We start from the raw sequence: 25,862 nt of genomic DNA, 5'->3' as shown, positions 1-25,862 counted from the left end.
TAAAACTTGTAAGAAATATTAAGTTTGGTGTGACAAGGATGTGCGCCGTATCCACTGCCCGTTTCATCCTGGGTGTGCCTTTACTGAGTAAGCAATGCTTAGGTAAGGTCTGAGTGATGGAGCTGCAGTAGTTCTATCAAGAACAGTAAGGGTCATTTGGGAAAGATGTTAAACTGACATAAAGTGTTTATTAATCACTATCTGAAACAGCATGTGAGGTCAGGAATTATAACCAATTTTAAACATTTTCGTCTAACTTTTCTCCCTTGTCACAAAAAAGAAAATAGGATATAGCAAGAAAGGAAAATAAGTACTCCAGACAAAAGGTGATAAAAACATCTGTAAATACTGATCCTTTTTAGAAGGCCATTCAGTGGTATTGTTCATCTTTGGAGCTTGCCTAATCAATATTTTTTGAAATAATAAATTCACTTTATAGTGGTTATAATATAGAAAAAAATTAAGAGAGAGCTGGAACAGTTAATTAACTCTTTGAAAAAACAAACTTATCTTTTTACCTTACACAATACATAGCAAAATAAATTCCAGATGGGATTTTAAAAAACCTAAAAATAAAATCAAAAGGAGTAGAAGAAAATACAGGTAACTACTGTGGTATCAACATGGGAAAGGCTTTTACAAGCATAAAAGAACTCAAAGGAAATGATAAGTAGGCTTGGCTACATTAAAACTGAAAACTTCTGTTCATTAAAAAACATAAAAATAAAAGGCAAATGAAAAACTGCGAAAAACATCTGCAGGCATAAACCAAGGATTTTAAAGAGTTATTACAAACCAAGAAGGGGAAAAAAATGGAACATACAGACAAGGAACCTAACCAGGTTCACAAGGGAAAATTAAACCAGTAGATGTATGAAGAAATGTTAAATTTGAGTAGTAATCTAAAAAACACATAATGAAAAAGCATTTGACCATTAAATTGGAAATATTAAATTATTACAAAATTTATTTAGCACCTACTATGTCTCTGATCAAAACAGACAAAATCCCTGGCTTCATGGAAGACTCCACAGAAACTGACGGAAGAACTGATACTGAGACAGAAGCAGATGACTCAGCCTAAATATCCAACAAAGAGGCATTGCACTAAACAAAGATACCTGCATGACTGGAACAGTATTCAGCAGTTAAATTTTATTTTAAAGAATATTTGACAACATGGAAAAATAGTCATAATGTATCAGAAGAAAACACTAGTTGTATCAAATTTTATTTGCAATAGGACCCAAGGGATTCTCTAGGCACTAAAGGTAATGTGTACTTTAAATTTTTTTCTTATACTTTCTTATATTCTCTAAATTTTCCTTAATACATATCTTCATAAAAATAAAGTCATTAAGTGTGTTTGGGGTTTTTTGGGGTTTTTTTGCTGAGGAAGGTTCCCCCTGAGCTAACATCTGTGCCAATCTTCCTCTATTTTGTATGTGGGTTGCCGCCACAGCATGGCCACCCACTAGTGGTCTAGATACATACCTGGGAACTGACCCTAGGCCGCCGAAGCAGAGCACACTGAACTTAACCCCTAGGCCGTGGGGCTGGCCCTAAGTGTGTTTTTTTAACTATTAGCGTTTATTATCTGGAAGCTGAAAACAGATAAATCACCGATCACATTATAAACCCTGGAAGTACTTGAATACATAACAGAAAATTCAGCAATATATTTTCCAATACTGGCAGTACTCCCTGGCTGTCACTTTTAGTTCCTCAACTTCTTTCTTTCCTTTCAGTGTGTTAACTAATGATAAGTTTGTTATTTTTCTTACCTTTGAAAAGTCCTTTTATACCTCCCATCTTTTTTACCATCTGTGCAAACTTGGTATATTGTGTCAAAAGTTCTTGAACATCTCTTGTTGACACACCTGATCCTCTTGCTACTCTTTGGATTCTTCCTGGTTGCTTACTAAAAACCTTGGCACCATCGGTACTGTCAAGTTCTGTAAGCAAGGGTCAATTACTTTCACTTACATGCAATTAACATTCATTACCAAAGCAGTTATGTGCAAATATCTTACACACAGAAAAACAAATATAATGGTCAAAATACCACCAGAGTTAACAAATATTATCATCTGCCATGCTTCCATCTGATTTTTAAAAATTAAACATGGAATATATTCAAAAGAATATTTATAATAGTCATAAGCTATAAAAACAATAAAACAAATACACATGTATTCACCCTACAGTTTAAGTAAAACAGAACATTCTGAAAACCACGTCCACCTTTTATATAACTCATATCCAACTGCTCCTCAGAACATATACCAAAGGTATAAGGTATATTTCCAAAAAGAACCAAAGTGCTCACCTTAGCTCTAAATAACTATTAACCTTTAAATCACAAATGTAGGCATATAAGCTAGCAGAAGTAGGTAGGTTCTATCTATAATCAAAAGAGTAATTGTTATATTTCCTATAATCAAATAATTACTACTAGTATTTTAATCCTTTCTGTAACATAAAGAATGAGTTAATTCCCTCCAGAGTTTTGATAACTCTTAGAACATGAGGTGCCTTTCTTCCGGCCTTAGTTGCATACAATCTCAGGGATGGGATGGACTATAGTCAAAATTTCTATTATGTCTGCATTCTCTCTACAACATCTCCCAATAAGTGGTCATCTAGTCTCAATCTTAATACCCCCAGGAGAGACAATCCACTATCTAAAACACGGTAATCTATGCCATTCTATTATTCCTGTAATTATGGAAAATCTTTTCACATATTAAAATGAACTATGTTTGCATGGCACTTCTTCCTATTTGCTTAGATGTCTCCTTGCCAAGCACAAAGAATAAGGCTTTCAAATATTTGAGAGCCACCGTGCCTCCTAGCAATTTTCTCTAGAATTGGACAAATATCCAATTCTTTTGACTGTTCCTCTTATAACATGGTTTAGAACCCCATCTGTTATCCTGAGTTCCTAAATACATCTTCTCCTTTGTCTATACCCTCTAAGCATATTGTCCAGAAGTGACCTAAAATCCAGGTGAAGTTTGATTACCAATGAAAAACAAAGAAAGATCAAATTATCTCACAATAAACTTGAGTTCATTAAAACCTCTAAATCCATTTCATAAATGAAGCTTTTAAGTCATATCTTCACTATAAAATATTTAGGAAATATGTATCGTATTCCTTCCAAGAGCTCAAAAGGAGTGAAAGAAAGAAGATAAGCTAGTATCAGCACATCATGGTAAGCAATATGAAGGAATTACGCAAACAGCAGAGGGAGACACAATTTAGAGAAGAAGGCAAGTCAGGACAGACTCCATGCTAGCAGTTTCTCCTTCGCTGAGTAGTCCTGAAGGACAAGTTTGAGTTATGTAAAGAAGAGAAAGGAGCAAGGGACACTCCAGGAAGCACAACACAGATTCCTAGAATAAATGAAAATAGTTTTGTGTAGAAGGAACCAAGCATGGGTAAGAGCTGAGAGATTTAAGAGGTTGCAAAAGTAGGTAAGGATAAGATTATAACAGAACTTGTGTGCCAGGCTTAGGAGTCTGGAATTCACCATGATGACAATAAAGAACCACTGAAAGATTCTGACCCCAGAATTATTTGTTTAGAAAAACCATTCTTGTGGCAGTGAGGAAGACAGACTGAAAAGAGGAGTGCAAAAAAAGGGGAACGTTAGGAGGCTACTGTAGCAATCCAGGTAAGAAATGAGGAGTGTATGAACTAATGCAGGGGATACAGGGACGAAGAGAAGAGGGAAGATAGGAGAAATATTTAGGAAGTAGAAATCACTAAATCTGAGGTGATGTTAAGGCTTCTACATTCCACTTGAAGTGGCAAAATACTGATATGAGTAGACTGTGGTAAGTTAAATATGTATGTATATTGTAACACCTAGAGCAACCACTAAGACAACTATTCAAAGTGATATAGTCAAAAACACTATAGGTACATTAAAATAGAATACCAAATAATGTTCAAGTAATCCACAAGAAAATAGGAAAGAAAAAACAGAAGAACAAAAATCAGAGGGAATAAACAGAACAAATAATAAAATGGCAGAACTAAATCCTAATATATCAATAATATATCAGATAAAAGAGATCACCAGAATGTGATCTCTTTAAATTAAAAGAAAAGAACATAACCCAATTACATGCTGTTGACACAAAACTCACTTCAAATATAACGATACAGGCAGCTTAAAAGAAAAGGATGGAAAAAGACAAACAATGCAAACAACTAATTAAAAGAAAGCTGAAGTGGCTGTATTAGTATCAGACAAAGGAGGACATTATGTACCTAATGATAAAAGGGTCAATTCACCAAGAAGACATAATAATCCTAAATGTGTCTGCACCTAACAAAAGAGCTTCAAAATAAATGAAGCAAAACTGACACAACCAAAAGGAGAAAAGTGAGGCCCTTCAATTCCTCTATCTGCATAATCCACAGAACCATGAGACAGAATATCAGCATGGGTAGAAATCTAAGTTGACTCCACTTTCTAGTTTGGGTGACTGAGAGATGGAAGTGTCGCGCACTAAGGAGAAGCACTCCATTTTGGATCTGATGTGCCTTGGAAAACTTTCAAACATGTAAATAGAGATGTCTGTCCACCATTTAGTGAGCACCTAGAGAGGAGGGGATCCAGAGTGCAGACTCTGGAGCCTGAAAGCCTGAGTCGGAGGCCCAGGCTCTTCCCAGTCTATCTAGTGACCTTGGGCAAATTAGGCGACTTCCCTGCATCTCAGTTTCCTAATCTGTAAAAACCAGATGATAATAGACTTTGATCCCAGAATTGTCCCCTAAGACTTGTTGTGATGATTAAATGGATTAATATATGTAAAGTGCTCAGGACAGTGCCTAGGACAGAGTAAATACTCTAGATATGGCTGCAATTATTAATTCTACATGCAAAACTTTTTGCAGTGTTGAAGATACAGAGATAAGAAAGACACAATCTTACTTGGGTTACTATGAAAGCCTAGTTCTGAGGAAAGAGGTAGTGACTGCAAAAAATAACGAGTTAAGTAGAAAAAGCACAGATGTAGATGAATTATTTAAAGAAAATGAGCAGAATGATAAGAAGCACTGGATGAGGACAGAACCCTGTAGTTATATTCATTTAAGAGGTGGGCTGAGAAAGAGACTGAGTTAACAAGAAAGGTAAAGATGAAAGACCAAGAAAAAAAGGTGATTACCAACATCCAATACTGTGAAGAAAAGACTGCAAAGCACCCCCTGGAGAAGACCAGGAGAAGGCTACCGGAGATCTTTGTATGATCTATCTTGGAGTGGTGGTGGGGACAGAAGTCAGATTTCAGTAGTTTGAGAAGGATACAAACTGTTCCTTTAAGAAGCTTGACTGAAAAGAGAGTAAAAGTATGCGGGAAAAGTAAAGCCCAGAAAATGCGAACTTAAAAATGTTTATATGCTGATGGGAAAAAAAGTCAGAAGGTAAGGAGAGACTGGAGATATAGGAAAGGATTTTATTTGTGGAGAGAGGTCCTTGAAAAAGCTTGAAGAACGGTTTGTGGCTGTCCTAACCTTATAGGTAAGTCAGCCAAAGGTTGAGGGAATTCTATGCTAAAAGCCTGTATTTCTTTGTGAATGAGGTCAGAGGTCAAGTGGTAAAGCAGAAGACCTAAAAAAGGGTAATAAATGTTTGGCATACAGGGGCTGGGTAAAGGGTGCTAAAAGACTGGGAGAGAGACAAAGAGGGCATGAGACTAGAAATGCTAATGGACTGAGGACCAGATGAAAGACCTGGAAACACAGGAGGGAGTGACAACACAGGATTACAGAGACAGAGCAGTGTACTTCTGTAAGACTGAAACCTTGAGAGTGTCAGAGCACAATAAGTTTGTAAACACTGCTTAAACTATCCCGCTTTGAGAGATTCCCAACTCAGGTTAGCATATTAGAGTTCTGAGGAGACTTAGAATAAATAAGCTTATTAGTTTTTTTAACCTAGCATTCCCCCAAATTTATTTGACTACAGAACTCCCCTTTCAAGTTATTTCTATCAACATCATGAGGAACCAGTGTTCTTTCCATGGAATTCATTTAAAGCAGCACTGTTCTAGACATTTCTCTCAAAGATAAAGTCAATCCAATAATCATAACCCTTTGAGTAAGAGCTTTCAAGCAGCTACAGATCTCCCTAACAATAATCTTTCAGTCTAAATTATTCCCCATCTTGTCCACAAGAACACCACAAAACTCTTAACTTGCTGATATTCAAAACATTGTACTCCAAGTGAAGTAATGTTCCACCTTACCTTGATCGTTCATACTATCCATTATCGTCATTAATTTCTTTAACCTTGCCATTGACTCCTGTTCATTTCCTTTGCTCATGAAATCTGTTCCAAAACCAGGGATCATCCCCTAAAACAGATATATTTAAATATAAAATCAAAAACTAGTTTAAGATTTTTTAATTGTTCAGAATGCTGACATTTAACTACTAGTTTTAATAATGACACTAAGTTTTTAAAACCTATTTTTACCCATACAGCAAAAATAATTAAAGCTAGTGTATCTATTCTTAGATATTTTAATGAAAAACAAAAGAAGATAGATAGAAAAAAACCTTGTAGGACAACTAACCAAGATCTGACTGAAGGGGCCCATTTTCATGATATTTTGAAATTGTTCATACATGTCTCGCAACGTAAACTGACCTGAAATACAATACAAATGATTCAGAAATATTAGAGAATGTACATTTCCATTCAATAAAACTAACCTTTTCCTTAATCACGGGTTCACCTTGAAGCACACTTACCAAATAGCCAATGAATGAATATTCACTGAGCAGTTATTATGTGCAAGATCACAGGATGAATGCAATGGAGAATACAGAGATACACAGATCTTATCCTAGAGAGGCTTACCTTCTATCAAAGAGAATGGACACAAACACACAAGAAATCTGAAAACACAGCAGACAAACTATACCCACTAGGATGACTAAAATTAAAAAGCCTGACAACACCAAAAGTTAAAAAGTATGTGGTGCAAGCAGAACTCTCACATATTGCTGGTGAGAATGTACAATGGCAAAAACTCTGTAGAAGGTTATCTGGAGTTTCTAAAACAGCTTAGCTGTCCATGAACTGGAAAATTGACAGACTGTGGATGAACTACTACTCAGCAGTAAAAGAACGAGCTACAGGTAAGTACAACTACATGGGGGAATGTCAAAGACACTACGCTGAGCCAACAAAACCAGGTGGGGCAAAAAGGACATACTCTAGGATTCCTCTAATATGAAGTATTTACTGAGAAGGAGAATAAGCAAACTTCCTAAAGTAATGGAAATGTTGTGTTTCCTGATGGAGTGTGGGTTATTGTGCATTTGTCAAAACTGATGGAATGACAGCCTTAGGATCCCAGTATTTCATTATATGTAAATTAACTTCAATTAAAAAAAACAACAGAGAAGGAATAAGACAAAGGAGGAGGAGTATTTTCTATTTATGTCCTAAAAAAGATATAAATGGAAAAGGTATTTGGGTTTAGGCATTCTGAATTTGAAGTGGCAGTAAAATATTTTAAAAGAAATGTTATAGCTGGCAGCTAGAAATACAGAATTAAACGGGTAGAGAAGGTGAAGGTTGAAATATATCTTTGGCCGTTTTTCAGAGTGGCAATAGAAGCTATGATAATATAGGAAATCCACTATCATGAAACCCAAGTGAAGAGTTTGAAAATAGAAAAGGCAGATAATACTGTTAAATGCTGGAAACCAAGAATAAAGAGAACGTCACCACATTTGGAAATTAGGAGGCCCTTGGCGACCTCAGAAAAGAGTAGAATGTTAGGAGCAGAAGCAAAATGCAGAGACATAAGAAGACACCTAGGAGTCAGAAAGCAGACTGACTAGGAATATATTACCCATTAGTGTGGTAGTGGAAGCAGTGGTAGGGCTAATCGAGATAGAGGAAGGCAGAAGGAATAAGCAGCAAGGCAGGACAGATTCATTCATTCAGCAAATATTTACTAAGGACCTGCTAAATGCCAGAAACTGTGCAAGATAGATGAACATAAACGATGAAAAACACAGCTATGAAACCTACCTTCACTTTCAAGCAGGAAAGACAGGCATCAAATAATTGCCATACTACAACAATAATACCATAAAACAACAATTATAGGGTGCAACGGAAACATATGGAAGCAGAGGGTTATAACCTAGTCTAGGGATCAGGTAAAAATGTCCCTGAAGGAGGACATTTAAGAAAGGACCTAAGTATGAGTCGGAGTTAGCCAGTTTGGCCGGTGGAGAGTAGGGCAGAAGCAGGAAGAAGAGAGGATACCTGTCTAACAGGCAGAGGGATTAGCAAGGGCAAAGGCCTAGAGGTGAAAGGCAGCCATGTACATTTGAGAAATTGAGAGAAAGGCAGCAGGACCGGCACAGGGAATGCTGAGAACAGTGTCAAAACGGGACACAAAAGATAAGGGCTAAATGGTAGAGTCATTTAAAAACATTCTAGGGGCAATGGGAAGCCACTGAAAGATTTTAAGACAGGCAGTAAGGGGAACAGATTTGCATTTCTGCAAGAGCCTTTTGGCTAAAGTATAAAAACTAGATCCAAGGAGAAGGGTCCAAGAAACTGGAAGATCTGTTAAAAGACAGAATAAACAATCTAGGCAAGAGAGGAACTTGCATCGTTGCAGGGGATGGAATGGAGATATTTAGGAGGCAGAATCACTAGGGCTAACTGACTGATGGGAAAGGGGTGAGCAGAGTGAGGAGGAGATAAAAGTCAATGACAACACCCAAGTTTCTGACTCTGGCAACCAGACAAATGATCCTAACATTCACTGATGATGACAATGGGTGGGAGGTTGGGATGGGAAGATAAGGATCTGTTGAAGTGTCTATGGAACATCCAAGAATGGTCTAGTAAACATATAGATATCAGCTTGAAGCTCCAGAGAAAGAGGATGGCCTAGAATGATCCCTGAAAAACACCAACACTTAAGACAGAGGTAAAGGCATAGTACCTGACAAGATGAGTGAGAAGGAGCAAAGACACAGGACAGTATGTGGGCAAGGAAATTAAGAGCAAGACCATTGTGAGAAAAAGAGAAATGGTCAATAATAATATATGTTGAACGCTTCTGATGTGGACATTTTACATTTATCAGCTAATTTAATCTTCACACTCTATGAGTAAGATACTTAGTATTATCTACTTTTTACAGATGAAGAAATTGGGGTTAAGTAATTTGAAAAAGTTATACAGATAAAAATAGATCAGATACAAATTCAGGTATGTTAGGTTTAAGAACCTGAGGTCTTAATCACAACGATATACTTCTCTATAAGAGTGTGGTGTGAAGAAAATTGTGTGTGTGTGAGAGTGTGTGTGTGTGTGAGTGTGAGTGTGTGTGTGTGTGTACTTGGTCTCATTCTTTTAAATTTTTTTTATATATTTTATTACATATATACATAATTTATAAGTAAACACAGATCATAAGAAAACATTCTAATTTACTTTTAACCTGTTTTACTTCAAGGAACCCAATGTAAGTCTCAATTTTAACCTTAAGGCAACTCGATTACAAGAAAGAAAATAAAAACACTCAATTCTATAATTGCTCAGCTGTCTGAGATTTAAAACGATGTGCATATAAATCATCTAAAAGGATAAACATCTGGGGACTGGCCCTGCAGCGTAGCGGTTAAGTTTGTCACGATGCACTTGGGCAGCCCAGGTTGGCAGGTTCAGATCCGGAGCACGGATCTACACTACTTGTCAGCCATGCTGTGGCAGCAATCCACATATAAAGTGGGGGGACTGGCACAGATGTTAGCTCAGGGATAATCTTTCTCATCAAAAAATAAATAAAATAAAATAAACATCTGAAGAATTGACTTTAATAGCAGTTTATCATTTAAAACAAATAGTAACTTTATCAAAAAGAAATCAAGGGAAGACATCTAAGATCACGTGCTTTTCGCCACTCATATACCATGTTTCAACTTCTCTATAAGTGCTTCATTGTCATCCAACTTCAGCTCATTGACTTTATCTATCAGTCCTTCAATGTCACCCATACCTATAAGACCCAAAAAAGAAAAATTAACAACTAATGGTATACTCTGCTTTACATTATACAAAATACATACATATATAATAACCTAGGAGAGAGGCGGGTCAGGTACTCCTACTACAGGTGAGAAACCAAAGCTAGGGAGGTTAAGTGACAAAGCAGCTACTCCAGCCCAGCGTTAAACTCCAAATTCCATGCTAACCAATAACACTTGGAGATTGCAAAAGTTTTACTGCCATTACCACTGCTATCAGTACTATCACACATTTTTGCATCGTACTCTAAAACTTTTCCAAAGAACTTTCCATCTAATGGCCATTTTACCACTCTAACCACAGGAAGCAGATAACCATCATCCTTATTTTAAGTGAGGAAGATAAATCTTAGAAGCAAATGATTTTCCTGAACTAATGAGTCAGAGGGCAGGATTAAAAGCCTAATCTAAAGATCCATGCTATTTCTTGGAGGTTTTCTACATCTTCATCACTGTACGTACCAAGAAGTTTGCTGATGAAAGGCTGTGTTTTAAAAGGCTCAAAGTCATCTATATGTTCCCCAGTACCAATGAAAATAATTGGACTTTTTGTGGCAGCAACTCTACAAAAAAAAAAAAAACATAAAATAACCTCAAAAAGGAAAACAAATTTCTAGCAGATTTAAAAACTAAACAGATAAAGGTACATAGTTCAAGCTTCTTTCCACTAGTTAAAACAGAACTGTATCAGAGAGACTCCAAAATTCTGTTTCCATTTCAACTTCTTTTATAGACCATATTAGGTCCACTATTGGAATTATGTTTTAAATGATCAATAAGAAAGCCAAAAAGACACAAACACACACACACCCATATAAGACCAAGACACAGGACAAAAGCACCACGATACTTACGCACTGAGGGCACCACCTCCTTTCGCATGGCCATCAAGTTTTGTCACTATTACTGAAGCTACATCTACTTTATCTTTAAAAGCCTTAGCTTGAGCTTCACAAGCTTGCCCAATGGAGGCATCCATCACATAAACAATGTTATCAGGTTGCTAGAAAATTTAAATAGAAAAGACAGATGTTTTTCCAATCTTAAGCAAATTTCATCATTACAAGCTATAGAAAAACATTTATTATAAGTAATTATTCATTCAACCAATAAATATTTATCGAGGGAGTACTATGTAGTAGGCAGCATTTAGGTCCTGAGACAAAGAGAGGAATAAGAAAATCCTTAGTCGTCGTAGGACTTACAGAGGAGACAGATACCAAATAGGCAAATAAATATTTCAGGTGAACAATAATTAAAATGAATAGAAGAGTGTCAGGTTTGAGGTCTGGGAGACTTCTTTAGGTAGGGCAGTCAGGGAAGGCCTCTCTGTAGGTAAATTTGAGCTGAGGCCTGAATAAAGAGGAAAAAGTTATGCAAAGATCAGGAGGAATATTCTAGACAAGGGGAATAGCAGAAATAAATCAGAGAAAAATAAAAAGTAGAAGAGTATGCACTGAAACCAACATGAATAACATAAGGTGAGGCTATTTCCCTTAGCTCTGCTAAACTAGGTCAAAATAACGGCATAGCTAGAAAGAAACTTACTAGCATTAACCACTAACCAAAAAAGTACTGCCAACACCCCAATGGCAAAACACGGGTTCATAATATTTGCTACAGATTACCTATAAACCGCTTCTTCTCCTCAAGTTACCTCCATCACAATTTTTTTTTTTTAGCTTAAAACAACAGAAATTTATTTTTGCATAGTCTGGAGGCCGGCAGTCCAAAACTCAAGGTGTTGGTTCCTTCTGGAGGCTCTGAGGGAGAATCTGCTTCATGCCTCTCTCCTAGCTTCTGGTGATTGCCAGTAATCCTTGGCATTCCTTAGCTTGCATCACACGTTTTTTTTTTTTAAGATTGGCACTTGAGCTAACATCTGTTACCAATCTTCTTTTTTTTTCTCTTTTTTTCTTCTTCTTCTCCCCAAAGCCCCCCCAGTACACAGTTGTTTATTCTAGCTGTAGGTCCTTCTGGTTGTGCTATGTGGGACGCCACTTCAACAGAGCTTGATGAGCAGTGCCATGTCTGTGCCCAGGATCTGAACCTGTGGAACCCTGAGCCACCGAAGTGGAGTGCATGAGCCCAACCACTCAGTCATGGCACCGGCCCCCAGCTTCCATCAAAATTTTCAAGAGACACTAAATGATGATTAGTTTTTTAAAATGCCTCATTTTAAAAATCTTTCAAAATTCATCTAAAGTAAATGTTTCTAATTTAATTTAAATTATTTATTTATTTTTTTTTTGAGGAAGATTAGCCCCGAGCTAACTACTGCCAGTCCTCCTCTTTTTTCTGAGCCCTGAGCTAACATCCGTGCCCATCTTCCTCTACTTTATATGTGGGACGCCTACCACAGCATGGCATGCCAAGAGGTGCCATGTCTGCACCCGGGATCTGAACGGGCGAACCCCGGGCCACCAAGAAGCGGAATGTGCGAACTTAACCGCAGCACCACCAGGCCGGCCCCTAATTTAAATAATTTACAGAAAGGAAATTCAACAGATATTAAAGGTTAATTCTTAACTTTTTAATTTTTTCTTATACATGCTAAAATGATGATCAAGTGAGAAAGCAAATTTTTTTTTTAAGATTGGCCCTGAGCCAACATCTGTCGCCAATCTTCTTTTTTCTTTTCCTTCTTCTCCCCAAAACTCCCTAGCACATAGTTGTATATCCTAGTTGTAGGTCCTTCTAGTTCTGCTATGTGGAACACCACCTCGGCATGGCTTGATGAGCAGTGCCAGGTCTATGCCCAGGATCTGAACCATCAAAACCCTGGGCTGCCGAAGCAGAGTGTGTGAACTTAACTGCTCAGCCATGGGGCCAGCTCCAGGAAATTTTTTTTTATATTTACTCATGAAAATTTCATATTTAATGTAGAGAAGATTAAGTTCTTATCATACAGATATAGGTGCCCAAAAGAGAATTAAATTACTTGGAAACTGTCTTACAGGCAAAAAAATAATTTATATGGATCAAAAACTCAATCAGGGCCTATAATTAAATAAACCAAAGTCCTTCTAATGTGGTTAAATCGAAAGCTACTTACTATAGCATTAGCAACTTGAAGCATTTCTTCAAATAGAGAGTCTTCTTGTTTATGGCGGCCACTTGTATCAACAATAATAATTTCAAAATTTTCATTTTTGAATTTCTCCACTCCTTCCGAGGCAATGATAACAGGATCCATTTCTGTATAGCTATTTAACAACAACAAATGATTTAACGACAACCACAACAGCAAAACTTCCAAATAGTAATAATTTGGAAACTGTTAAGTGTACCTTCAACCTAGTCTGAAAAAGTCATAATGATCACACTTCCAATTTAGAAGAATAAAATCTAATAAGTGTTAAAGATAGCAACCCACTTCTAAGAGCAGCATGAAGCTGTACCCAGTTTTCTAATTACAAAATCCTGTATGATTCCACTGAATGTCTTTCGGAATGAGTTGTTTCTCTCAAGTTTTTTTTTACATTTTCTCTAGTAATTGAACTTGTGTTACACAGTGTTTCACACATGCTTTTCCATTTAACACCCTTTTGTAAGCATTTTATAAAACCATTAAATATTCTTGTAAAACATGACCTTTAGGCTATATAGCATTCCATCAGATAGCTATGCTATCACTTATTAAATAAATGCCCCATTGTTGGCCATTTAAGGTTTTTCCAATTTCTTGGTATTAAAAATATAGCCAATATGAATAGTACACAATATTGTTTCTTTGAAATTGTTATGACATACTCCTATAAGTTGAATTTGGATCAAATGCTCTGATCAGTTAGGCTTTTGATCTTTAAAAGGAAAATGTCCTCAATAAAAGTTTAATTTCATTTCTATTTCACTACATTTTCACAATTCTCAAAAATCTTTTCAACTTGAAAATCAAGAAACGAGATTGCATTTTAAATTGTTTTCTTTTGATTAGTGGCAACTCTTTATACAGATCAATACTGTCAAACAAAAAGCAAATAATGTTAAAAAAAAGTTTCCCCTAAATTAACAACAATAACAAAAATCAGGTAGGAATACACTTAATAAGAATATGTGTGAGATTTAAACGAAGAAAATTACTCTATTTAAGGAAAAATTTTTTAACAAAAAAGACACAGGTTTCTTAACAAAACTAGACAAATACAGTAAAGATGACAGTTCTCCCCTAAATTAACTGGTTTCAGTGTAGTTCAAATCAAAATCCTAGGGACGTTTTTCTTTTTGGAACTTAACACAGAATTCTAAAATTTATCCAGGACAATAAGCAGGTGAGAATAGGCAAGAAAATGTTGAAAAAGAAGACAGAGATTAGCATTACCAGATATTTTTAAATATGATAAAGATACAGTTAAAATAAAACTTGTAAACGTGCAAAGAAATATGAATGAAGATGTTCATAAGAAGGGGACTGATTAATTATATACATGCATACAATGGAATACAACGACACCATAGAAAGAATTACCTTAAACAGTAAACTGTCTATTCCAGAACTATTAAGAGCCCATCCTTTTAGTAAACGTTATAATAAAGTATAACATATATATAGAAAAGATGCACAAATTGTAAATTTTCACAAAGCAAATACATCCAGATCAAGAAACAACATAACCAGCACCTCACTCCCTCCTAAGGTAATCACTATCTTAAGATCCCATTTTTAACCAACTCAACAGTGGTATATTTACATACCATAAATGCACTATTTTCAGTGTTCATTTTGATGAGTTTTGACAAATTTACACAACCCATATAACCACTACCACAGCAATCAAAGTGCAAAGTACTGTGAGGTTCCATTTCAATTTAAAATAATCTATTTCTCTCTCTATATATGTGTGTGTTCCTTTGTACAGATATTGAAAAAAGCACAGATGGACATGTTAAAAACTGGTAACTGGGAAGTGAACTGTTAGTGCTTTCACTTCTTTAATTCAAAATTTTTAATTAAAATAGTGTTTAAAAAAAAAAAGAACAAATGATAATAAAACAAATAGTCCTGTATCTACCGCTCAAAAAATAACTGCTAATACATAAATTTAACTCTGGAGCTACAGTTCAAGTTCCTCCCTAGCCCCGTTCCCTTCCCCTTCATCCCTCCGAGGAAACAGTGATCTAATACTTCACTCCACACGCACAGTATGTTTTCTAAGGGTACATGAGCAAAGGAGAGCGAATTTAATAAATGCTATTGAGAATACTGGAGACAAATTAATGCTCTGGCTTTGGTTGATGGTTTAGTAATTATCACCTAAATTATACCATTTGCAAATTGTCACCCCTAAAGACGTTAACTATTATCCTTTGATTTTAAAATCTATATCAGAAACAGTTCTTATTCTAAAAATAAAATTCCTAGTATTATTCTTTGATCTACCTGTTAGAATTTATCAAAAAAAAAAAAACAAAGAAACAAATTTTAAATAAAGAACATACCATAGCCAAAGTTCACCAGCTTTTTTGGCCAAAGAGTAGATGGTAATGACTAACAAAATGATAACATTCATTTAACTACCCCAAATTTTAGCTTCTGTAAACTTTCTTCCTGAGGGTATTACAGACTATTTACATTAATAATTTTAAGAAAAATGCTCTTCCCTCAAATAAGTCCAAATAAGTCCTTCTAAATTCAATCTAGACTCGATTCTTTTAATTACTCATTCTAACATACACAAACCACCTAACTGAACAGAAATGTCTCAAATGAAGGATAGCAACGATCAGGAGCTCTCCCTGAGATAACTACAGATTAGAAGCCATTTTAGGGTAATCAAACACAAACGTTTTTAAATGACGTAGTACTGACGAAACAGACAGTATGGAAAATAACCAGTGTGGGGTTAACTGAGGAATGCTTCAGATGGGTGTTAAAAGAAACAACAGGAATAGAGAAGCAGGAGGTGGGAAAGCATGTGAGGCAGGATGATAAGTACAGGCAGAATAATAAATTAAACAATGTCCACTCCAATCTACCAGGCTGCATCAGAGGAGTCATGTTATAATAATAAAAGATAACAATTTATTAACTATGCCCCCACTTTGTTCCAGAAAGCATTTAAGCTTATAAGTATATATTAAAATGCAAACAGAGAGCATAAAACAAAAAGTCAGACAGACAAGATGAGGCACAGTAGTATCAAAGTTAAAAACAGAAACTCACCTTCCATAGAATGGAATTCTTGCTTTGGTAGCATTCTGTTTTAGTTGGTCAAAAGCCCCTACGAGATAATGAGTTAATGAGTCCTCAAACTTGAAAATAAAAACTACAGAAAACAATTTTCAAATTTCAACACCTTACCAGCTCTGAATGTGTCTGCACATATCAAACACGTCTTCCAACCTTTCCTCTGGTAATAATATGCCAACTGGGAAAGGAAGATTAAAAAATATAGTATCAATAAATACAAATTATTATATATATATTTTTCTGTTTACCCTTTTTATTTACTTACGGAGTAAAGGTAAACTGCTCATATTCTCCTGAAAGTGCTATTAAATTTTTGAATACAACAAATTTCCTAAAGAGTTTAAACTCTAACTGCCATATAGTCACAATCAAAGGATATAAAATGATCAAGCAACAAATGACCAGAGTAAAACATGCAACTACTTTTGATGTTAATTAAGCAAAAACAAACAATCACATAATCTGGTAACAAAGTTGAGGCACTCAATTCTGGAGGAAAGGATGGTCTAATGAATTAAAAATTAGCATAAGGACATGCAAAATGAAGATCTATATTATGCTGAGTGGGACACTGTAAAAAGGGAGTCTTAAGCCAGAGGAGATAAGGTCAATTTTCCATGTTCTCTTCTCCAAAAATCATATCCTCACCTCCTTAAAGGACAGAAACAGTCTTTTTGGTAAAAGAAATACCATAGTTATATAGAATTCTACCAATCTTAGAAAAAGCAATCACAAGAGAGACTATGGAACTCTTCTTATCCTACAAAAAGCTATTGCAAAAACACGATACATCAAGTAACACAAAGTTGTAAAGCAAGATTCCACAAAGCTTGGCCTTAACATAAAACTTGATTTATATAAACATCTTCTCTACGACTTTGTTTTTAAACTAAGCATAGTTTACCTTTGAACATGTTGTTGTTTTACCACTCCCTTGCAATCCAACAAACATGATCACGTTCTGTTTTCCTTTAGTGGGTGTCCATGCTTTAACTCCAGGGTCCACAAGCTACATCCCAAAAATAAAATCAAAATAACATCAGGTTAACATGCTTACATTCAAAATCTCTCTTTTAAATTGTAAAAATAATTTAAGGATGTTTTGGTATAAAAGACAACCATAATCCTACCAGTCTAATTCAACTCTATTTTCCTTTGTATGCACATAGTGAAATTTCAGAATTTAAAATAATGCATTGCAAAGTCACAAGCAAATCTATACTCTAAAACCAATTCAGAGTAAAAATCGCAAAACATTTTCTAGAACAAGCTGGGCTGTGAAGAAAATGTGAGACCAAGTTTGAGCCAAAGAAGCAATCCACATAAGCACTGCAGAAATATAAAAATATATGTAGAAACCACATATGAACTTTTAAATTTCTAGTAATGACATTGAAAAAATGAAAAACAAGCAATATTAATTTTAATTCTTTATTTAACCTGATATATCCAAAATATTATCATTTAACATGTAATTTACATTGAAAAATTAATGAGATTTTTATATTCCCTTTTCTCATGCTAGGTCTTCAAATTTGGACTAGATTTCATATATTTCATACTTAAAGTACATCTCAATTGGGACTAGCCACATTACAAGTGCTCAATAACCACATGTGGCTAGAGGCTACCATACTGGGACAGCATATAGCTTCATGTTCAATTTGACAAATGTTTATGTATGAGCAAAATTACAAATTACACGTGAAAGACTTTCCAGGTCAAATGTCAAATTCTCCAATGTTAAGATATACTGTTCTATAAAGTTATCATATGTAGAGGGCTAGTAAAGATAATCACTAATTTTATAATGACAGTCAGTGGAAAATTAAGGTTCATATATGGACATTCCCCAAACTAACAAGCATGAGGCCTTTTTAAAGTTCATTTAAAAAATAATTCATCTGTGAGTCAGTTGTTTGGAGCTTGAAACATGTATCTCCATAAGATAATAAAGCCAGAACAGTAGTTTAAGTCCTAGACCTGAGGCTGGCAAACTACATGTAAATAAAGTTGTAATGGACCACAGCCACACCCATTCATTTACTGCTTCGGTGCTACAACAGCAGAGCTGAGTACACGCATGTGTCACTAAAGATGGGGATACGTTCTAAGAAATACATTGTTAGGCGACTTCATCATTGTGCGAACATCAGAGTGCACTTACACAAACCTAGATGGTATAGCCTACTACACACCCAGGCTTTATGGTACACAGCCTATTGCTCCTAGGCTACAAACCTGTGCAGCATGTTACTGTATTGAATACTGCAGACAACGGTAACACAATGGTATTTGTGATCTAACATAAAAAAAGGTACAGTAAAGGTATGCTATAAAAGATACAAAATGGTACACTTGTATAGGGCACTCACCATGAATGGAGCCTGCAGGACTGGAACTTGCTCTGGGTGAGTCAGTGAGTGAGTGGTGAGGGAATGTGAAGGCCTGGGGCATTTCTGTATACTACTGTAGACTTGATAAACACTACACATTTAGGCTACACTAAATTGATAAAAAATATTTTCTTTCTTTGATAAATTAACTTTAGCTTATTGTAACGTTTTTTACTTTATAAACTTTAATTAAAAAATTTTTTTTGACTCTTTTGTAATAACACTTAGCTTAAAACACATTGTACAGGGGTCAGCCTGGTGGTGCAGCAGTTAAGTTCGCACATTCTGCTTTGGCAGCCGGGGGTTCACAGGTTCAGATCCCAGGTGCAGACCTATGAACCACCTGTCAAGCCATGCTGTGGCAGGCGTCCCACATATAAAGTAGAGGAAGATGGGCACGGATGTTAGCTCAGGGCCAGTCTTCCTCAGCAAAAAGAGGAGAATTGGCGGCAGATGTTAGCTCAGGGCTAATCTTCCTCAAAAAAAAAAAAAAAAACCCACATTGTACAGTTTCTTTATATCTTTATTCTATAACTTTATTTTATTTTTTTACTTTTTAAATTTTTCTGTTAAAAACTAAGACACGAACACACACATTAGACTAGGCCTACACAGGGTCAGGATCACCAATATCACTGTCTTCCACTTCCACTTCCACATCCTGTCCCACTGTAAGGTCGTCAGGGGCAGTACACTCATGCAGCCATCATCTCCTATGATAACAATGCCTTCTTCTGGGATACCTCCCACAGGACCTGCCTGAGGCTCTTTGTGAGGAGATGTCACTCTTTTCAGAAATACACCCATAGTGGTTTCTTGGTTTGTTTGTTCTCTTCATCATAGATTTGCCTATAAGCAGATAATACACCACGAACATTCCTCTGCATTAATGAAAACCTTTTGGTGTTGAGGTTCATGTTTTCAAACTTTTTAGGGAGCTTGCGGAAGTCTGCAAAAGCTTCTGCTAAATTCTTCCCTGTGCATTTTCTTGAGGGTTCTCCTTTTTCTTCTCCCACAGTTTCCTTTTCTCTTGCCTCTTCTTTGGCTCTGCATTCCTGTTCCAGTTCCAACAACTCCTCATGAGTCAGTTCCTCAGGAACCACCTCTGGGAACTCCTCAGCATCGTCCTCATCACACCCAGGTTAGAGCTGCTCGCCATCGCAACCACGGCCTTGCTGATGTTTGCAGCCTCCTCATCCTCGGCAAATCCACTGAAGTCATGGATGAACCTCTCGAGTGTCTTCTTCCAGATGCCATTCATCCACTCCTTGGTGACAGCACCCCAAGCCCAAGGAAGTTTCTTGATGCAGTCATAGATATTGTAATCCTTCTCGAATTGCATCAGTGTCTCCTCAGTTGCAGCAATAGCCTGGGCAAAGGTCCTCCTCAGGTAGTATGCCTTGAAAGATGCTATAACTCCTTGATTCATTGGTTGGATCAAAGAGGTGGTGTTTGGAGGGAGAAACATCACTCTGATACTGGGATGTAGATCACCAATAAAAGAAGGATGTCCGGGAGCATTATCAACAAGCAAAATCTTGAAAGGTATGTTATTCTCCAAACAGCACTTCTCCACTTCATTGGCAGAGCGATTCAGGAGGGCATCTTGGAAAAGGAGCTGGGTCACCCATGACTTCTTATTGCTCCTGTAGCACACTGGCAGTGTGTGCTTATTGACATGCTTGAAGGCCCTGGGGTTCTCACTGTGCCATATGAGCAGGTTTCAATTTGTAGCCTGCAACATTGCCCCCAAGCAAGACTGTTACTTTGTCCTTAAAAGCCTTGAAATCTGGCCTCCTAATGGATGAAAGTCCTTTCAGGCATCCATTTCCAGAATAGGGAGGTTTCATCCATATTGAATATTTGCTTTGGCAAATATTTTTCCTCCACAATCAGCTTATCTAGAGTTTCCAAAAATTCCTCAGCTGCCTTCACATCGACACAAATTCACTTTCACATTATGTAATGAATAACAATTTGTGAAACGTTTCAACCATCCAGAGCTAGCAGTAAATTCAACATCATAGTTGGGTCCAGCCTCTTCTTTCAACATCTCAAGCACTTTGCGTTGGCCGTGATCATCATAGGGCCCAGTGGGATATACTTCTGTGTCTGGTCTTCAATCCAGTTCATTAGAAATTTCTTCATGTCTGGGGCCAGCCCGATGGCACAGCAGTTAAGTTCACACATTCCACTTCAGCGGCCCAGGGTTCGCCAGTTCAGATCCCGGGTGTGGACATGGCATCGCTTGGCAAGCCATGCTGCAGCAGGTGTCCCACATATAAAGTGGAGGAAGATGAGCACAGATGTTAGCTCAGGGCCAGTCTTCCCGAGCAAAAAGAGGAGGATTGGCAGCAGATGTTAGATCAGGGCTAATCTTTCTCAAAAAAAAAATTTCCTCATGTCTGATATAGGCCCTTCTCAAATTTTTGTGTTGCTGCCTTCAATGAAGCAGATCCTTTAACAGCTCCCACCACTTTGTTCTTGTTCTTCAGCGTAGTAGCTATGGTGGAATGGGACACGCCTGACTGGTAAGCAATAACCATCACTGATTTTCCACCTTTGTAGTCCTTACTCACTTTTAATTTCATTTCTAGGTCAACCACTCAACGTAGCCTCTTATTGGCAACATTAGTAGTGGATTTTGTACACTGCGAGGCCAGGATTCAACAAAAAAAGATAAGATTAAATCAAGCACAAGAGAAAATGATGCAATCAAGACACCTGGTAAACACGAGATATATGAGGCTGCTGCCAGCATAACACAGCATGCTGCTTTACAGTAAACACTTTTTTATAAGTAGAAAGAGCATACTCTAAAATAACAATAAAAAGTATAGTATAGTTAATACATAAAAGTAACACAGTCGTTTATTATCAAGTATTACTTACTGTACATAATTCTCCGTGCTATACTTTTACACGACTGGCAGCACAGTAGGTTTGCTTATACCAGTATCATCACAAACACGTGAGTAATATGTTGCACTACAACGTTATGATTGCTATGACATCACTAAGCAATAGGAATTTTTCAGCTCCAGCATAATCTTATACTTATACACCATGATATACGCAGTCCATTGTTGACAGAAACATTGTTATGTGGCACATGACTACAGTTGCAACAGAGACCAAATGGCCCACAAAGAATAAACTATCTACTCCTTAAGAAAAAAATCTGCTAAGCCTATGCTAGAAAATACCATAAAGGTCACATAATCCATATTACACCTGAATTTTGAGGAAAGCCATATGGTAGAGAAGGAAGGAAAAAAACACATTTTGTTATCTCTTTCCCAGGTATAGGTCTAGCCTTAAGCATACTTCTGAAACAGGCAAAATCTATGGAGCATAAATCCACGCCCCTTCCTTCTAGTTCTTTCAGAACACTGATGCTACTCCACATTCACCTTCATTCTCCATTATCTCACGGCAGAATCATTCCGCTGTCTATGAACCTACTATTTGGAACATATATGTTGTACTGAATAATTATTTTATAAATCTATCTTGTCTTCTTCCTGCACCCTAAAACAGCAGTACTGAACTTTTCAGTCACAGGACTCCTTTATAATCATGGTAGATTGTACAGGTTAGTTGCAATGTGAAATCTGAAACCATATAAACTTTCATACTCTGTTACATTAAAATCTGTTATTCTATCTTGCACTTTGAATGGATCTTACAGTGGTGAACGACTTTGTAATCCTTAGTCACTTAGAAAATACCGGTTTACTGAGTTATGCATATCTCCCATTGTTAACACACTTCACTATACAACATCAAAAAACTGCATTTATTAATATGAACACTGATCTCATCAGAAAAGTAAGTATTTGGACACTATCAAACTTATGGTGGAAAAACAAGTTTCTAGTTTTCACTTGAAATCTCGAATTTTATCACTGGCCACAATATTGTTAGCTATTTGCCTTAAAGTGACAGGCTCATTTTATTTACTTTGGAGACAATGCCAAATACTCAAATCTGAATAACCACAGATTATCTGTCTGTTGTTCGTTCATGTAAAAAAGGTGTTCTATTAAAGAAGCAGCTAGCTCAGCTTGCAATCAAATAATCACATGTGCTTTTCCTCAAGACAACCATCAAATTTCAGTATGCAGCAAAAGAACTTCCTACATATTTCCCATTTCATCACATAAAATCTTACATAGACGTGTATACTTAAGGGTCAAGATTTAATTCAATTAATAATTTCTACTGTTCCATCAAGAACATTCATAAGTGAAACCACCATTTTTATTTATTTATTTTTTTACTGCAAGTGTGGTCATAAAGAGTACCATTTCTACTAGTATAGTTTGGCACCACTGCCTTGATTTATGCTAGGGAGTTTTACCCACCATTGCTTTTGCACTATCAGTGCAAATACCAACACAGTGAAAAGGGCAAAAAAGGCAAATAATGTCTTAGCGTTATGATGAAAAGTTTTTTTTCCTTTTAAAGATTGGCATCTGAGCTAACATCTGTTGCCAATCTTTTTTTTTTCCCTTCTTCTTTTCCCCAAAGCCCCCCAGTACATAGTTGTACATTCTAGTTGTGAGTGCCTCTGTTGTGCTATGTGGGATGCCGCCTCAAAATGGCCTGATGGGCGGTGCCATGTCCGCACCCAGGATCCAAACTGGTGAAACCCCAGGCCACCAAAGCAGAGCGCGCAAACTTAACCGCTCGGCCATTGGGCTGGCCCCGAGAGTGGCCTATTTTTATTGTAGACTTTTCTGAATATAAAATTCTAAGCACAAGTACGAAGGCCAGTGCCATTCTTGGAAAGATGCCAAAGCCAAATTACAAAAGTAAAACTTCACTATAGATTAATGATGGAAGGGCGTCTTTAAGTTTATTCTCTTTTAGTCTCAAGTTTTACCTATTGAAGGTCCTACTTTTGTACAAAAAGTCACTCTTGGCAAGTGTTCTTTTCTACACTGTTCATTGTGTATAGAACTCCTTTTGAAAAGACCAAATATCTCAGCTCTTGCCTAGATTATGTGCAGTTTTGAATCAGTGAAGTTGTATTTTGCAATTAGTAAATACAGCCTATTGCCCTGTCTCACCTTAGAACTGATATTACTGTTGCTGTAATGAAAATTGTGGTGAAAATCTTAGAGCTTTAAAAAATACGTATGGTAGGGTATGGTCCAAGGGCAGGGGAAAAAAATGGAAGGAGCTAAAAAAAATTTTTTTTAGAGCAGCAGATGTCTGCTAATGGTCTCCTAGTATTTTGCTGTATATCACATGAATAGTTTCATTTACTCCTTTGGTTCTAGCAGAGCTCATTGGTACTTTGAAAAAGTTTAGTGTCTCAGATTTTGTCATTTCAGTTTAGTCCTGTAGACTAATTGATAAAAAAAAGAAATTCAGACCTAAAAGAGGTCAGAGAATTTATCCAGTCGTACTTCTCAGTTTGCAGTTGAGAAAAGTGAGACAGCTAGTTAGTTGCAGACCCAGGTCTGATCTCCAAAGTCCTTATGTAGGACTCCTCACGTTATTTCCAGATTGCTTTTCATCTAGCATGTGAGGTCAACACAGGATGAGTGAAAATTTTTATTTTTAGGGGTTGGCATCCATAGGCAATTCTGGAGCATCAAGTGCTTCGTTAAGCATTTATTGAGTATTTGCTTTATTCCAGGCCGTGTGCCAAATGCTGTGATTACAGAATGAATAAGACTGGTCTTTCTATCAGGAGCTTATGGTCTAGAGCAGTGGTATACAAAGTAACGTCAAAATTGCTTTCATACGGGGCTGGCCCCATGGCCAAGTGGTCAAGTTCGTGTGCTCCGCTTTGGCATTCCAGGGTTTTGCTGGTTCGGATCCCAGGCGCAGACATGGCACTGCCCCATCAGGCCATGCTGAGGCGGCATCCCATATGCCACAACTAGAAGGACGCACAACTAAAATATACAACTGTGGGGGATTTGAAGAGAAAAAGCAGAAAAAACAAAAAGAAGATTGGCAACAGTTGTTAGCTCAGGTGCCAATCTTTAAAAAAAAACAAAGCCACCTTAGAAGAGTTAATAATCTTTCAATTTTTATTTTTAATACGGAATTATTACAAATAGAATTAATACAAAAATATCAATCCTTCAATTAATATTTTTAATATAGAATATTCACCAGATGAATATTCTATAAAAACATAAAAAAGTATTCTGAAACAGTATTCTTATTTGCAGTGCTGACGTATTTTTGCCCATTGAATCCACAGAGAATCACAGCATAATCTTGATATACGCTTACCTTCACAAGTTCTTTAAACACAGCATGCTGAATCATCTTTCTTTTGTTAAGACCAGATGCCATCTCTTCAAGATCAATAGCAGACCTTCACGATGATGGTATTTAGGGGTAGGAGGGAGAAAAGCTAGTTAAGACACACTAAAAAAGAAGTTTCTGCTCCAAAGAATGTAAGAATATTCAATCATTCATATTAATAGTCTTCTAATTAACATTCATATAATTACTACAGATTCATAAGTCTATACCACAAAGAATTTACCATGAAACATTAGATGCAAAACTTTGGTTAGTTTTTTAAGGCTTTTTTTTTCCAAGTCTAAACATTAATTTGTCCCCATATCATTGCAAAGTATTAACTATATGTACTTTTCTTGCAGCATAAATACCTTATACATCTTTACGCCTAGCAGAAAATAGGACTACTTTCTCTAGTTCTAAATGCTTAAATGCTAGTAGTTCTACATTTATTAGCCAGTCTAACAATACAAAAGAAGGGATGGCCTGAGCATGACAAGGGCTATGATTCAAGGAGTTAAGTGAGGTGCCTGTGTTATTCTCTGTGCCCTGCCCCAGCCAGTGCCTCTCCCGATGAACACAATAACTGAGACCACACACATTATTCCCTCATTCAAATATGGACAGAAAAACCAAAAGGGGAACAAAAAAGAATAGAATTCTCCAAAAATGAAAGAGGCTGATTAATGTCATCATAAGCCCGAAGAGGACAAAATGGCACCACTTTTCTATGAAGAATCTGAATTGTTAAAAGGCTTTTATATTAAAATACTATAGAGTATATGACTGAATCCATCCAAATAAAGGAGTAGTAAAACAGAAAGAAATCCACAATTAAATGAAAGCCACATGTAGTTTATTCTTTGAACCATCATTATGGAAACATACTATATATGCAGTCTTCCAACATATGAGTTTT

At 36.5% G+C, this 25,862-nt stretch overlaps 1 protein-coding gene across 3 annotated transcripts in view; it reads right to left on the bottom strand.

Moving 5' to 3' along the window:
• The window catches only part of LOC106827099 (signal recognition particle subunit SRP54), a 79,206-nt gene that overhangs the window by 40,487 nt on the left and 12,857 nt on the right, over positions 1–25,862 (bottom strand). For all 3 annotated transcript variants that reach the window (XM_014834756.3, XM_014834755.3, XM_070504245.1), the window contains 11 exons: positions 24,929–25,013; positions 17,179–17,283; positions 16,386–16,452; positions 16,248–16,305; positions 13,140–13,290; positions 10,939–11,087; positions 10,547–10,647; positions 9,970–10,056; positions 6,595–6,668; positions 6,264–6,372; positions 1,785–1,955 (listed from right to left, as the gene is read on the bottom strand). In XM_014834756.3, coding sequence (XP_014690242.1) covers positions 1,785–1,955; positions 6,264–6,372; positions 6,595–6,668; positions 9,970–10,056; positions 10,547–10,647; positions 10,939–11,087; positions 13,140–13,290; positions 16,248–16,305; positions 16,386–16,452; positions 17,179–17,283; positions 24,929–25,013 — 1,157 coding nt within the window. The remainder of the gene's footprint in view (positions 1–1,784; positions 1,956–6,263; positions 6,373–6,594; positions 6,669–9,969; positions 10,057–10,546; positions 10,648–10,938; positions 11,088–13,139; positions 13,291–16,247; positions 16,306–16,385; positions 16,453–17,178; positions 17,284–24,928; positions 25,014–25,862) is intronic.

The sequence above is a fragment of the Equus asinus genome, chromosome 2 (genome assembly GCF_041296235.1).
Source record: "Equus asinus isolate D_3611 breed Donkey chromosome 2, EquAss-T2T_v2, whole genome shotgun sequence".
NCBI classification, from domain to species: Eukaryota; Metazoa; Chordata; class Mammalia; order Perissodactyla; family Equidae; genus Equus; species Equus asinus.
Note: the sequence above shows the minus strand (reverse complement) of the source record. Positions and strands in the feature narration are given on the sequence as shown.